Source organism: Caloenas nicobarica, chromosome 4 (assembly GCF_036013445.1).
Source record: "Caloenas nicobarica isolate bCalNic1 chromosome 4, bCalNic1.hap1, whole genome shotgun sequence".
NCBI lineage: Eukaryota > Metazoa > Chordata > Aves > Columbiformes > Columbidae > Caloenas > Caloenas nicobarica.
Window position 1 is genome coordinate 24008504 of NC_088248.1, and position 15733 is coordinate 24024236.

General features: G+C 40.1%; 1 protein-coding gene across 1 annotated transcript in view; it reads right to left on the reverse strand.

Moving 5' to 3' along the window:
* Positions 1 to 305: 305 nt before the first annotated feature.
* CDS1 (CDP-diacylglycerol synthase 1) overlaps positions 306 to 15733 on the reverse strand; it is a 32404-nt gene continuing 16976 nt past the window's right edge. Inside the window, exons 5-13 of the mRNA XM_065634173.1 lie at positions 14465 to 14604; positions 12859 to 12917; positions 10638 to 10720; positions 9038 to 9125; positions 8225 to 8293; positions 7265 to 7417; positions 3936 to 4055; positions 1863 to 1966; positions 306 to 688 (exon numbers count right to left, since the gene is read on the reverse strand). Coding sequence (XP_065490245.1) covers positions 559 to 688; positions 1863 to 1966; positions 3936 to 4055; positions 7265 to 7417; positions 8225 to 8293; positions 9038 to 9125; positions 10638 to 10720; positions 12859 to 12917; positions 14465 to 14604 — 946 coding nt within the window. The 3' untranslated portion in view covers positions 306 to 558. The remainder of the gene's footprint in view (positions 689 to 1862; positions 1967 to 3935; positions 4056 to 7264; positions 7418 to 8224; positions 8294 to 9037; positions 9126 to 10637; positions 10721 to 12858; positions 12918 to 14464; positions 14605 to 15733) is intronic.

Consider the following 15733-nt stretch of genomic DNA (forward strand, 5'->3'; position numbering starts at 1 on the left):
GTAAGAAAGCTGTTTAATTAAAAATAGAGCTAAGTTTCACCTTCATAGTGGTTTAGTAAATACAGGTAGTCTGATACAGCAGGCTCTAAGTACCTATTTGACTGGGCTAAGAAGTATTTGCTGGCCAATTGTAATTTCTGCACTGGGCTACATAAAAGACTGACTACCTGCCTCATCTGTTTATGCTTCAGTAACCACTGGAGACCTAAATAGTACTGCTAAGACATACAATATTAAATAACTCATTAAAAACTATCAGTGATTTTTTTTTTTTTTTTAAATAAAAAGTCTGTCAGGCTGGGTGCTGAAAAGGAAGACAGCTGCCACCCACTTCAGGAACTAAAATATACAGCACGTGTACTGTTATTTTGCAAGCATTTTAATTATGTTAGGAGTAAGAGATCTGTGTCCCAATAGGAAATCACACCATTCACGTTCATTTCAGCAAGCATTCACCTCTTCCAGACCACGAACTACTCTTCCTCTATGCACATCTGCAATGCTTTTCCACAGGCTTCTTGTAAATAGAGGCTTCTTCTCGTCCTCTGTTCTGACAAACTACACCCTCAGAGATGGCTGCAGGATCCCTTTTTCGACAAGGTGAGATTTCAGTATTTTATACACACTTAGTTGTTGCTCTGGCTGAAGTATCAACAGTTGTTTCAGTAATTTGCTGGGATTTGGACCCCTGTCAATGAAAAAATATATATATTTTTTTGTGAGCAACAGCTCGAAATAAATTTTGACAGCTTTCCATTTTCCTCTTGCTGCACAAGCAATGCCTTCCCTTTTTTGGGGACACAAAGCTCTGGATTTCTCCAGGTCTATCCCCTCAGGATGTGTGGATGAGTATTACTGGCAAAGTATTCTCCTTAGCTCAGTCTGAACGGAAACTTAAAAAGCATTTCTTGTATTTGCTGTCAAATGGGGATATCATAATAAGAAGGCTTATGACAAATAAGATTAATTGATTAGCCTTAATCAATGTAATCACATTCTTCAACAACAGTTCTCTTTTATTTGAGTATCTGTTGCCAGATACTCAAATGCCAGCTGTGTACTACTGAACTAAATGGAAAGTTGGCCAAGTTGGAAAAGAAAACCACAAATTAAACCAAGCTTTTCTAATAAGAGTCTCATTTTTAGCTAGTCAGTTATTTACAGTCTACTTTTAAGATGGACCAAATATGAGGCAAAGAATATGTTGCTGATTAGGCACCTAATAATTATTTAGCCATATGCATTTACAAAACTAAGGGCATGCATCAGTTTGGGCACCTACGGTCCCTTACCTTGATCCCCTCCTGCCCCAGGAACTAAAATGACTGACTGTTAAGAGAATTGTCATTCCCATTATTTCTTCTTGAAAGCTGGTGTGGTTCAGGAAAAATGGGCAGTATTTTTAAGAAGTTGCCTCTTCTCTCTAACCACAGTGTTTTATCTTAAACAGAAAATCCCAAGTCAAGTGACTGAGAAATACTGAAACTTATGGGAGGAACTGCAGTCTCGCAACCTACATGCTCTTCAGGAAGGTAAGCAAATGCTGCAGAAACCCTCCTGTAATCAGTAAATTCCAGTAAAACTCCTAAGAGGCTGCTACACAAAACTTTCTGGTATTTAGGTTACACAGGTTACCTTTAACAGCAGTCACAGAAACATTAAGTCGTAGCTTGAACCTTACACAAATCCTAGGCAGTGACATATGTTTCCTTGATATTTCTGTATTTGAAATAATTGTGTAAATCAGATTTAGAAACCTGCAATCTCCACCATGCTAATGGTGCAGAACATGACTAGTAGGAAGTAACTATGGAACAGCTCCTAGGCAAGCTTAAGTAGTTAATATTTTAAAAAGCCCATACCTTATGAAACTGGTGATATAGACATGAACAAAAGTGGCCATCAAGTATTGACAATCAAAGCGATCCATTATCCCACCATGCCCAGGGATTGTGTCTGCAAAATCCTTTTGGGTGTGAAGGACCGGAGCAAAAAAACAAACAAACAAAAACACACGTAAAAAAAAAAATCACAGTCAGTAATTCAGATGGAACACACTAATGATGTATCACTTGACAGCAGCACATTACGGCTGCAATTAATCTACAGTGATGCACTGAGCCAAAAGTTAAGACCCTCCTTTGCTAAAGGAGTTTTTAAACTGCAAAGGTGAGTCAAGAGGTAAGGAGAAGAAGAAGAGATGAAGCTATGTGTCCACAGTCACACACCAGAGGACAGCGGTAGATCAGGTGCAGGTTTGCCAGTATTGAGTACACTTGTGTGCGTTCATTCCATTTTTCAGCAAGCCTCTTGAGCTAATGGCTGCCATTTTCTGCCTCTGCAGGATCCAGTTCTCCTCTTTAATACTTTTATTGCTTTATCCTCTACTGGTAGCAGCTGCTGCTGAAGCACTTGTTAGCAGGGAATATATATTTGCTACAAGAGATGCAGTAACCTGCAGACTCTTTCCACTGTCTAACATTGGCTTTGCAAGTTGTACTGCCCATTTGCGATTCTGTTTTGTTGGCTTCTTGGTAACCATAGTTAAAAAAACATAATGTGTGCATACCATGTAAATATATTTAACAGAATCAAAAAGCCCTGTGGTGAAAAAAATTATTATCGCTACTTAAAATATTTCTGATGCAAACAAGGCTCAGTACGCTACCTTTGTGTTACCCAATCTTGTCTGTAGAACAGCTTTACCAGTCAAACCACCCTCATATATCCTTTTTGTCATCCACACTCACTCGTGTACTTGCTGGGTGAAAACTCTGACCTTAGTCACACGAGTTAAACCAGTCCTGTGCTGATGCCGCTCCAGCCCTCCAGTGGTGGGTCTAACCTCACCTACGCGCTGCCCTCAGTAACAATTCCACAATATCCACATCCTCCCCACTGTCCTTAGGTCACCACCTTGGGGCCCAGAGTATTATAAAAAAAGTCTACTTTTTTATGTTCTACTTTAAGTCCTGCTTTTCAGAAGCTTTTTCCCCCCCCCCCCTCAAAGCCCTTCTTTACACAGTCTTTTGCTACCTAGACATACAGGTATGACAGTGCATGGGGCTGTAGCTAGCAAAGCGACAGACAAGCTGCTCAGACCGGCATAAGACAGAAAAGTACAGGCACATGTATGGGAGTTCAGCACAAACAGAGTGGTTCGTATGTTTCTGTGCAAAGCACATGCCCAGACCAGTGGACATAGGGAACAAGACCAACAACAAGCAACAGGATAAGAATCACAGCAGTCCTACCAAGACATATGGGAGGCTGGGAGAAAATTTGGGGCTGTCTTCTTCCCATACTCCTGCTGCCACTTAATGCCAGCCAGGGACAACACTGGCACCAGCGACAGTGCACACCTCGCAATAAACGGAGGGCAGCACGTCACGTCATTCGCCAGCGCACGCTCTGCTTACAAGGCAGCACTGTGTTGGCAAAGGCAGCCAAATGTCTCATGCCGTGGGGAACCTGACACGTCAGCTGTGTATGACACGAATACTCTTGGCAAAATGCAGCCAGCCACAATCTGAAGGGTAAAGCGCTGTCAGTGCTTCCTAGGCACGTACAGATTGCCTTTCATGGCAAGTGTAGCACCTCACACTTTGCTTGTCTAAACCACCTCAGCAATGGGACTCAGAAGAGTAATTATCCACCAAAATATGAAAACAAATTATTCTTAGTTTTCCAACACTAAAGGCACATGTTGATTACACAAAGTTTTAAGAATAACACATACGTATATCTCATAAAGTACTGCTGCTGATACTAATAAACAGCTCAAACATTATTGTACGTTATTAGAAACACTAGGTACTACAATCAACAATCAAAAATAAACAAAAAAAACCCCCAAAACACACACCTAACCCACGAATTTACCTAAATCAAAGAGAAAACTACACCAAAACCAGCTCACAGGAGTGATTACCCACCTTGATTTTGAAAGCTCTTTTAAATCCACTGGCGAAGAATCCTCCAAATGGCCCAATTAACGAGGCAAATGTTGACAGTGCAATGCTGTGCATCTGAAATGGGTACATATTCACTGTCTCCTACAAGGAAAGTAATCAGCACTGTATTCAATATGTTTGATTGTATGCATTTTAAGCTTAAATATTTTACAGTTGGGCTGTTACAGAGCAAATTTCTACAAGGCTCCAGTTTTCCCAGAATAAAGTAATAGTGTAAAGAAAGGAAAAGTAGATACACTGTGGAAAACTGCTGAAAGGTCTACTCACATGAACAGGAGCAAGTATTTGGGGTTGCTAGAGCAGTTAACTTTAACAAATGATGTGGTTTTCAGCCAATCCCTTAGTTGATCATAAGGTATATAACCACTAATTCCATAACGTACGATGGGACCCTCCAGTCTTTCCTGGCTCTGCTTTTCCAGCTCCATTTTCTGTAAACAAAGGGGCTTTCCACGAATTCCCAGTACTGCTCTAGTAAGTGGCCCAATGCTCACCACAAACGTGTCACCTTCACACAGTTAATTCACTGTCACTTCTTTCAAGTGCTCTCACTAGATAGATATTAATTTTGCCCAAGTCCACCATACTGTCGCCTTTGTGTACATTCAGCAGTAACGGGAGGTAAAAGGTTTACCGCCATTAAGACTTCTTGGTTTGCATTTAAATACATATTGTTCCCCTCCGCATGTTCACAGACTTGTAATTTGTTTTGAACCATTCAAATTCTTACAGATAAGAGACACTTCACTGGCAACAGGTGCCTATTTTCCTTTCTGACTGAGAAAAGAAATAAGGGTGGTTTTTCGGGTTGGGGTGTTTTGGGTTTTTTGTGTGGGGTTTTTTTTGTTGTTTTGGGGGGATGTGTGTGTGCACGCATAGTTTTTTCGTGTTTGGTTTTCTTTGGTTGTGTGTGTGTGTGTTTTGTTTTTTCATTGGGGTTTTTTTGGTTTATTTGGCACTTGTGCTTTTTTGAGGGATGCACTTCTTGTAACTCAGCTTTGAGCACTTTCAAGTCAATGGCACAAGCTCCAGCCTTCGAGGGAATGCAACGCTGGCTGCCTCCCTGAGAGCAGAGCACACCTCTCCTGGCAAGTCTTGATAAACACTGTCTGTAGCTGAAAAATCCTGTACCTTGTGTTTCTGATTTGCAACACAGCTGGCCAACACCAATTAACTTCATGACTGCTTTGTGCAGTTATTTTAAGACACCTTTCATTTAGGCTAAACTATGCAGTTGGTCAAACAAGAAAGTTGTTGAGTTGGAACAGTTAAGTCAATTTTGTTGGGAGAACACAAAGCTTGACATCTTTTGACACCAAGCCAAATGTCTTGTGAATGTAACATCTAGTCATATTTCTGAGAGAGAACATCAGGAATTGAGTAACAGAGGGGAAAAACAACCCCCAAAACACGCTGTTGCCCAAACAAGTGGATTCAATTTGACTTTCTGTAAAATGTTTTAAAACTAATTGTCTCCTAAAAGGCTTGTTGGAGCCTGGCAAAAGTACTCTAGAAGTGCACGTGGAACTACTATCTCTTCTTAGGGTTAACTGATAGCTCTCTAATAGACTGGCCTTCTCCTTGTCCTTTACCAAAATACATAATGTAAGATTTCTTTCTGCTCAGTTCACATTGTTTTTGTGCAGAAAAATACTTACTAAATTTGCAATCAACTCCGCAGTCCCTGAAGCAACATTATGTGCATTTGGTATGAAAATACCAGAGCTCCTTCTAGATATAATCTTGCTTTTCTACATAACAACTGTAGTCATTAATTGCTTTTAGTCTTAGGTTTGGTTGCTACAGTTGCCAGTTTGTGCCTTGTTCTTGTAACCATATCAACTTTGCCCCTTGGGTGTTATACCCATGTAACCCCAGGTAAAGCCCACTGCCTTAGTACTGTGCACCCGATTTCTGTGCTGGGCCACTGCGCAAGCGAGGGGAGCGATGCAGAACCCACTTGTTCAGTGTTTATCCCGGTCACCTCCTCTTTGCCCTACAGGAAAGCCAATGACAGACTGCTTGGTTTCTATCTGGTATTCTCTTCCCGTTGGAGTGCCTCTGGAAGCTCTGATTTTTACAGTAGGATAATTGATAACCTGTTTTCTGACAGGTAAATATATAACAGCACACAGAAAAGAATTTGCAGGCTGGGTGTGAGGAAAAGGGTCAGTGACTACGTTACATGGCACTAGTACCATTATTCCTTTTTCATTCAGCACTAGCACACAAGATGCTATGTGATGAATCACAAAATCATGGAATGGTTGGGGTTGGAAGGGACCTCTGGAGATCACCCAGTCCAACCCACCTGCTAAAGCAGGTTCACCTAGAGTAGTTTGCACAGGAATGTGTCCAGGTAGGTCTTGAATGTCTCCAGAGAAGGAGATTCCACAACCTCTCTGGGCAGCCTGTTCCAGGGCTCTGGCACCCTCAAAGTAAAGAAGTTTCTCCTCATATTCAGATGGAACTGTCTGTTCCTTAGCTGGTGCCTGTTGCCCCTCATCCTGTCGTTGGGCACCACTGAAAGGAGTCTGGTCCATCCTCTTGACACCCACCCTTGAGATATTTATAAACACTGATGAAATCCCCTCTTAGCCTTCTCTTCTCCAGGCTGAACAGACCCAGCTCTCTCAGTCTCTCCTCATAAGAAAGGTGCTCTAGGCCCCTCATCATCTTCATAGCCCTTGGCTGGATTCCCTCCAGTAATTCCTTGTCCTTAAACTGGGGAGCCCAGAACTGGACACGATACTCCAGATGTGGCCTCACCAGGGCAGAGTAGAGGGAGAGGACAACCTCCCTCAACCTGCTGGTCACACTCTTCTTCATGCCCCCCAGGTACCATTGGCCTTCTTGGCCACAGGGGCACATTGTTGACTCATGGCCATGAAGAAAGCACAAGTCCCATCCTAACAGCAGTTACACACTAGGTGAAAATGGCATGAAGTTGTACGAATAAAATTACTCAAGCTTACTGCTAATTTGGGCCATAACAAGCCTTTGCTTTGTAAATGTTGCTCTTCAAAAACAGGTTTGTCTGCAAAATGCTTAAGTGACATCCATTCCCAGGACAAAGAGAACACAGGCAAGTTTCCTCGGGTGACTCCAGCAACACATTTCAATCCTGCTCGGGTGACCACCTCCCCCATCTGCACAACAGGGAGGCTCAGGGTATCAATTCAGTTCTCACTCTTCAAATGTTCATGGACCTTTCTAGAAAAGGTTCAGAAAGCCATTCAAGCTGGGAAGTACAAATTCAGTTTTAACCAAAGCCTTGTTGTTTTCCTTACCCATCCCAACACAGCTTGAAGCAATGGTGGCACAGAATACTTCTTCATCTGAAAGAGCTCTGAAGGTTCACACTCTGTCACAAATCTGTTGGTTTCGCTGTTATATTCCACAGGGCAGACAAAGTACTGATGTTGAGCCAAAAAATAGGAAAACTGAAAAGCAAAACAAAGACTCCTGAAATAGGCATTTGTTGTTGCAGTCAAAAAGCATACCGTAATGGATGGCTTTGTCATTGCAAGCTGAGGATAATGAAAATGGTTTTAATAACAAAGAGACCCAGAACTGAGTAAAATTGGCCTGTTAAGTTGGAGGATGCCTCAATGAGTACAGACAAATGTGGATGTTCAATGTGCTTACTGATGATTTCCCAACTTGCTTTCCTTTTCATATCTCTCAGATTCACATCTACTCGTGTTTCCACTTTATAAAATCCAAAAATGTTAGCCACTCATCATTTATTTGCAGTTCACTTACCATTAAAACTTGAACTATTGCTTTTACCAAGTTCTGCTCACCTTGGCGATTAATTACTTGTCAGAACAGTTACTGTATGCTGTTACTATGTTCTATGCATATTGTCAGTGTAACCTACCTGTGGGCATTCTCTCAGGAGAAATGTCATTACGAAGTATGTAATACAAAAGTACTACTTTAAAAAGCATAAATAATGCTATCAATAAACTTCCATTTCAAAATAGGGATGCAATTAATAGATAAAACAATTCCAGTTCTAGTAACAGTAATGGCAAAAATGGTGACTATAACCTGTTCAGGAGAAGTGCAAGCCTTGCCTGGCTTTTTCAGCTAGTTACGAATCAGCCGAATTCTCTAGCCAAAAAAACCTTAACTCTCAGGCTTTCAGCAGTTTGACATGACCCAATTTGTCAGTAATTTTACTTCAAATAAAACCAGGAAGTTGAAGACTGAATGAGCACAAGGAAAGTCCTGTGGTTACTTACAATAAATCCAAATATAACTGTGGAAAAGAAGCCTCCAATGAACCCTTCCCAGGTTTTTTTGGGAGACAGCTAGGCACAAAAGAGAGAGCATTAGCCTCATTAATTGCATCAGTGAACTCTTTTACTTTATTTCTGTACCTCAGTTGTGAAAATTGAGGTCCTATTGGGTTTTCAAACTTATGTGTGAAATACTGAATGTCAGCAACTGCAGGGATGCTCCTTGGGAGACACGAGCTTCCTACGTACAGGTTGGCAAACTAACACAGCAATAACTGCAGGCCAAGAGAGACCAGCGTAGCAAACTATTTTCTTCTTCAAATTCTACCACATTTCTAATTCAGGAGCAGTTGAATACCAGAACCAACTAAATACCCAAAAGTTAACATGGCAACATTATGAAAATTATAATTCATGACTTTCTGTAGGGTCTTGCATATTCTATTGGAACTGCAAGATTACTACTTAAGCCTTTCTCAGTGCTACATCAACAAGACCAAATGAGGAAAAGGTACATATGGCATAGCGGCTTATTTCAAATAACAGTTTCTGTACAGTAAGCATACAGTTAAACCTGCATATGAAATCCAAACAGGATACAGTTATAAACAATGATGTAATAGGCTCGAACTTTATTACACTGTGATGTCAATATTACACTCACATTAATCCCAGTTTCTACTTATCTTCAGAAACAGGATAGTCAATTTGTTTTTTTAGCAGAAAGTATGTTTTCCATAAACATATTTTTGAACAAGTATCAAAACCGCTATGAACTTTAACAGCTTGTTAGTAAGGAAATGCCTAAGTACATACCTTAATTAATGGAGTTCTGCCAAAGAAGAACCCAAAAATGTAAGCGGTAATATCATTACAGATGACACTTGAAATTGGAACCAAAAACCTAGAGAAAGACATTAAAAGTTTCATGGAGAAAATCAGCCTGAACCTAAACACCGGCCAGAAATTGAAACAGCAGCATTTCTTTCTGGAAAACTTTTCTAAACTATTTAGAAGGAATTATCTTTCATAACATGTTCACCTAGTTCCCCCATGAGCAGCATATTTAGCTGTACTGATTTTAGTCTTCAGCCAATCAAGACAATTACAGATTTGTATCCGTTCAAGTTAAAATGATTTTGGCACATGAGCTTAAAACAGGAAAAAGTCGGCCTGTTCACATCAGGCTTGAAGACTGGTACTACAGTTAAGAATAAATCAACAGATATAAACATGTTAATGTTATTAGTAACATCAAAGCAAGTAAATTCCTTATAAAGTTTAATGATACCGAAATTTAAAAAAAAAAAAAAAAAGTTTTCCTTTTCTTCCTCTTGTCAGTTTGGAGCAGCCTGTGTTATAATAGCTAAGTGTTCTTTGCATGCAGAGAGCTTCTGAATTTGTTATCCAAACCTGTTAACCTCTTTTTCCCGCTCCCCCCACCCCTTTTCAAAGCAGTGATGTATTAATGAGCTAAAAGTCCTATCTTGTGACCATCTGCCGCATTGCCTAGTGCAATAACAGCACCACTGGAACTAGGAAATAGTAGGCTAGCAAGGCAACTAGGTTCAGTTTTTGGCACGTGAACATGACCACTATGAAAGAGGTTTGTTTATACGAACTCTGTCAGGGGCTTTGGGTTTTCTTTACAACTACAAGCACATCTTTTCTGCAATCATCTCCCCAGCTGTACAGATATCAGGAAAAGAAAAAGGAGAGCATGCAGTTTTACGTCCTTGGAAGAACACAAGTCATCTTCCGCATGCTTCTTCCTTCTTTCCCAACTTGTTATTTACCCTCTCCATAAAGAAGTGGGGGTGGGAAAGCACAGTCTCTCTTTGAGGAGCAGTTTTAAGTAATGAAGTTTAACTGCATCATTAGAATTTAATACATAACTGGAAATGAAGCATTAAGATGACCCAACAGCATCCAAGATTTCAACTCTTAATGTATTTTAAGCAATCTGAATTTATCTAAACAGGGAAGGCATCAGGAAAAGTGGCCAGATTTGGGATTTCAAATTAAAGGGTCCAACTTCAATAGGTCTGAGCAACCTGAAGCTCCCATGTAATTGAAAAAGAATCGCTGAATGTTCATCTATTCAGCAAAATGCTGTGGAAACTTTTTCACCAAGCATGCAAGTAATCCTATTCCTTGCAAGTAAATGAAGTGGTTGTTCAAAACTATCATACTTCTGGCTGCCAATCTAGTTAAAGAAGTTTCCGCTCCCTCTCCTGTATCGTTTACCTCATTGCTCCCAATTCCTCCGACTCCCCTTCCAGCTGGACATTACTGCTGCTTTAATTTGTGCTGCTTTAACTGTTCTCACAATTACTCCCTAACCAGATCTGCTGTGTAAAAGAACCAACCTTTCAGTGCAATAGAATTACAAATCAGTTTATTACTGTCCCCTTACCAGATCATGCCTTCAAAGAGATTTTGGATGACAAGATGAGATTGAGTTACAGTGATCAGCAAAGTGACATGAGTCCATGCGAACTGTTAACAATGCAACAACACAACAGTTAGTGAAAACACCGATCCGTACACCTTGATAAATACTGGCATGTCAGCTAGAAGAGCTACTTAGGAGCTCGCAGGAAAGACCAGTTCTAGTGATAATGCAAGAGATGTGTGCATACAGTATATCACACGTTAGCTCGCTTTCTGAACCAAGTATTGAGACTTTTAACAGGTGTCCCCATCACTTACCTCCACCCAAGAATTTTTTAACATCTGATTTAACAAGACATACACCTTCAGCATGAAAGCAGCAAAGAAACGTAAGCAATGTGATATTCTGTATATACATATATAACAGACATGTTAGAGCTGTAACAATAAAATGGCAGTGAACAACTCATGAAAGAGTCATGTTACACAGATGTGGATGTCTCCTAACAGAATACCAGTCCTCTTATGGAAATGAAAATTCTCAGGATTAGTGAAAACAAAGTGTTAATTTTTATGTGCATGGTCATTTAAACAGTGATTTTCCTCAATATCACTTGGTGATTATTCTGTAGCACCAGTATACAATAAAGTGATTTCTAAACAGTTTACCAGTAAAAATTCTACAACAGATTTTATTTTCCAAAAACTTTTAAATCAAGAACTGGTAGTTTATCTATGAAACACCAAATTTAAGCACTCCAAACGTCCGGGCAATTTAACACTCACAATGTCCTACGTCTTTAATTCTACTATCGTGTGTTTTCCTAGGGCAGCCAGCATCTACTTCCAGTCAAGACAACTCAAGAAGGCTGAAAGTGGGGGTACAAGAACTGACTCAAGGTTTATGAAATTATTACCTGCTGGTTAATGAAAGCATCTCTAACATTTTTAGTATTTGTACAGTGGAACAGCAGCTGAAACCAAATGGCTACTCTCCTTGTCCAAACCCTCTGTTGCCACACAGTGGATACATGACTTTCCTGTTTTACTGCAATTCTTAGGTAGTCACACCTTAATGTTTTCTGGGTGGGCTCCAAGTCAGATGTCTGACATAATTTTTTCTGCCTTCTTTCCACAAGGGAAAAAACAAAACCCATGTAAAATAAATATATTTACCTTGTGCCAATCTGAAGATGAGTACTTTGTGGATTAGAGGATAAAGACCACCTCTCCAAAAAAGCTACGTCTCCCAGTCAGGCAAGTTATCCCACAAACAGAGTAAATTTTTTTGAGTAAAAGATTTTTTTCATAGTCATACAGGGCTCAGCTAAGTCCTAGTCCAGAATTAGGGATCCTCAATGGTAAAGTGCTACCTAAAGCACTGTAGAAACAGAGGGGTTAACCGCAGCTCCAGAGCTTTAGGAAACCTTTAAGGTTGTGCAATGCCCCGGGCTGCTCAAGTTCTTTAAAGACAGGAGCTGTGCTGCATTGCTGGTTTACTGCATTACTGTTGCTTCTAATCATTCCTATGTAGAAGGAGGCAGGGAGGCTGGTGGGGTTTTTTTGGATTTTGGGTTGGGGTTTTTTTGGTGTTTGTTTTTTGTTTTTACCTGTGATGGTAAAAAAATTAGTTTTCAACCTACAAGGTACATAAAAGTTTCATGCTCTTGGTTAGCTACTATGCTGTTTATTAGGTTGATAAATATGAGAGATGAAAACACTGGTTTCTTTTAATAGATTGATGATCTATTGGGGCACAGCAGAGCACAAGACCAGAACTGCTGTTAAGTGTCACAGAATAAAGCTTCCATGTAAGGGTTAAGACCAACTTCCCTTCACAGCACTTCACTGAGGCCTCTGCAAAGTAACACTGGAGTCACAAGAGCCACTTCCCACGCTGTGCTGAAGGTGTTTGGCTTCAGCCCCAGGAGGTGGATGCACACCCCTTTCACCAGGAATCTCTTTCCTAACAGTCTGTCACTAAAGGAAACACAGGACATTGTACACGCACAGGGCCTCACCTACGAGAGCATGAATTGACTGAAAGACCACATCCCCTGATATAATAATAATAAACTACAAGCTGAACAGATACTGAGCAGCCCAGCACCACTTTCATATTAATGTCTGTTTAAGCACATTTTCTACACCCCTCTTCCAAGCTATTTCATGAACACAGGGAGATGACTGTTTCTAGTGACATTCATAACGTGAGCGACCACAGCAAAGCGGGTAATACACACCATGTAAAACTGCAGACGATAATGTTTCTTCACTAAACTCAAAACAAACATGCAGAAGCCTGTAAAACAAAGCAAGTGTGGTTTGTACCATCTTATATGTACTTACAACTGAACTGTGATGTACTTGTAATTCTCTTGAAGCAGTTTTTAATCCCTCTGCTGCTAGGAGCATTTGCTTGTATTCAGTCAGTGTATATATAGAATTATTCTCATTAGAGCATGAAATTTAGTTAACATCAGTAAAGAGCATCCATTTCATTACTTACAAGATCCCATCACAGACATCAATTTTTAGGGGAGGAGACCATTGCCTTTAAAAAACATTTCAAAAATCAGGTCGACAAGGTTGTTTTGAATAATTATCAGAAGCAATTAAAAGGAAAACACCAGCCTGGCCCTCTCCTCCAGACAGGCATACAGCTGCATGCAACGCAAGGGTGAAGAGCAGACGTCGGAGAATTCAACCGCCTGAAAGAAACGTAATGCCCCTCGGTTCTGGGGGACTATCAGAGCACCTTTTCTGCCCTAGGGCAACCTTCTGCACCAGGAGGGGTCAGAGACCCTCGAAAGACCCTTAATCCTGGGGACAGTCCCTCAGTGTCCCCACAATCCCAGCGTGACAGCCGCCAAGGGGCTCTGCTACGCTCTGTGCCCGCTTTTGCTCACAACTGGCTTGTCTCATCTCTCCCCTCTCTGCCCTCCGGCAGTCACAAGGCATTAGTTAAGTTGGTTTTCTCAGGGCAAAGCCAGCTGAAAAAGGTCAAGTTTTGCAAAGCTGGTTTCTACTTTGCGATCTAATCACTGAGGAGAATTTTTATTTGGTTAAAAAAAAAAAAAGAATTAACAGTAGACAGACTGACAGTTCTTCATTAATATCAGGTTTCTTAATATATTTTACAAGTATTTGTAGTATAGCAGTCTTCTGTCCCTTAGACCAGCCTGAGTTTCCTATTGATTTAATTTTAGGCTACAGTAATATTAACTGTGTGCCTGAAAACACTGCAGACTATATTTACAGGTTCACAAAGCAGTACCCACCAGACTGCCAGCATATGTTTCTTCTTCCTAGAGAAGAGGCTTTTAAAAAACATCTTTCTTTGGATAGGGAGGAAAATCTATCCATGATGCAAGCATCTGAATATCTTGCAGACAAAATAAAGCCACATGCATTTTGAATAATCAATTTAAAATATATTGGTAAATCTTATTGCTGTAGACCTAGCAGAACACTTGCACAATAAAGCACCAACCCAGCACAGCAATTGCACTTACAAATCATCTCCACAGACAGCCAAAATAACATTCCTATATTCACGTACTGAGCTCCAGTTCTTCAGCCATCAAAATTAATTCATGACAACTTCTCTTGAGCACTATTAGCTCTATTTCCTCCAGATTATCTACTTGTTTAGGCTTCTTCTCAGTGAATGCAAAATTTATATTCATCTTTTCACAAGAAAAAAAGAATTGCAAACACCAAATTTCTTCAAATATTAAGAGGAAAAAGAAACTGAAAATGCATACAGCTAGGGAACAATTTTTTTAAACAAATAAGCACAGAAACAAAGCACAAAGTTCTTCCATTTTTGCAATTTCTTACGCTTACCTGTTAAATAGAGTGCAAAAGATATAAACCTGTGGTAACGAATTAGGAACTGAAGCTGTTCTCTTCTTTGAACAAATGTAGCAAAGTAATCAGCTACAGTTTCTCCATAAAAAAAGTAGTTCACACACAGCAAAAAGTACCTACAACACACAACAGTTAGCAGTTATTTTAACTATATATATTTGTCATTCTTAAAAAACAAAACAAGCAAACAAAACACATCAAAAACACCACACAAAAGAAAAACCAGAAAAGTAGAAAAGATATGTGATATAATTCAAGTATAAATTCAGTCCTAAACTTCTGGGTCAGTGTCTTCTCTGACAGGTCAATTTTTGTAATTTATTTTTTCTAAAACAACCTCACTAGAAAAACAAACCCGTTTTGCATTACGATACAGTTGGAAAATCCATTTCATTCTTAACTACAGTACCAAATCCTCCACACCTATGTGAGTCCCTTTCAGATATTCTAGAAGTACAGAACAAGTAACTGCTGTCATCAACACTGACATGAGCAGTTCTGCATATTCTTTTCCTATATCCTAATAGGGGTAGTTTGTGATTTCTGCATTACAAACAGGAAAAAAAACAGGTACTTGCATAATGAATCCTCTGAGGTTATAGGACAGTGAATGAGACACGGGGCTTGAGGATTTGAACATAACCGTACTTTTGCCATCTGGCCTGAAGATTCTCGTCTGGAAGAGTTACCGCTACATCTCCTGCTCACCATGCACTTCACCTTTTAGCTGTCTTGACCAAATAATCTTACAGGGTTAAATCCATCAGCTAATTAGTAAATACAGCTATTACTACAACTTTTTCAAAACAATTTTGTGGGAGTATGTCCACACCCAAGGTTCAACTGAGGTGAAATGACACCTTCAGCTGTCTCTTTTTGAAGGACCTTCAAAAAAATTCCTTTCAGTCAAAACAGTCAGTACGCAAGTAATTCTGTGACAGGTTTTCATACAAGTTCAGTTACTCAGCTTGCTTGAGTTAAGTCACAAAAAGATCCTCAAATTCCAAGGCAGCACTCAAAAAACCCCAATAAATAGCACTAAGAGATGCACCTCTCTAGGCAACATGCTCTTCAGCTTATTCCCACTCAGCTGCAAAAGATAAAAACTTGTAATTCGAGACTGGCTCCCCAGATATTCTCAGAGCAATCAGTACTCATTCTCCTCTAACAGATGTTAACACTCACCTTGCAAGGCTTCAGATCTCTAAATAAACCAAAGAGGTGATGTTCAGACTACTAACAGGA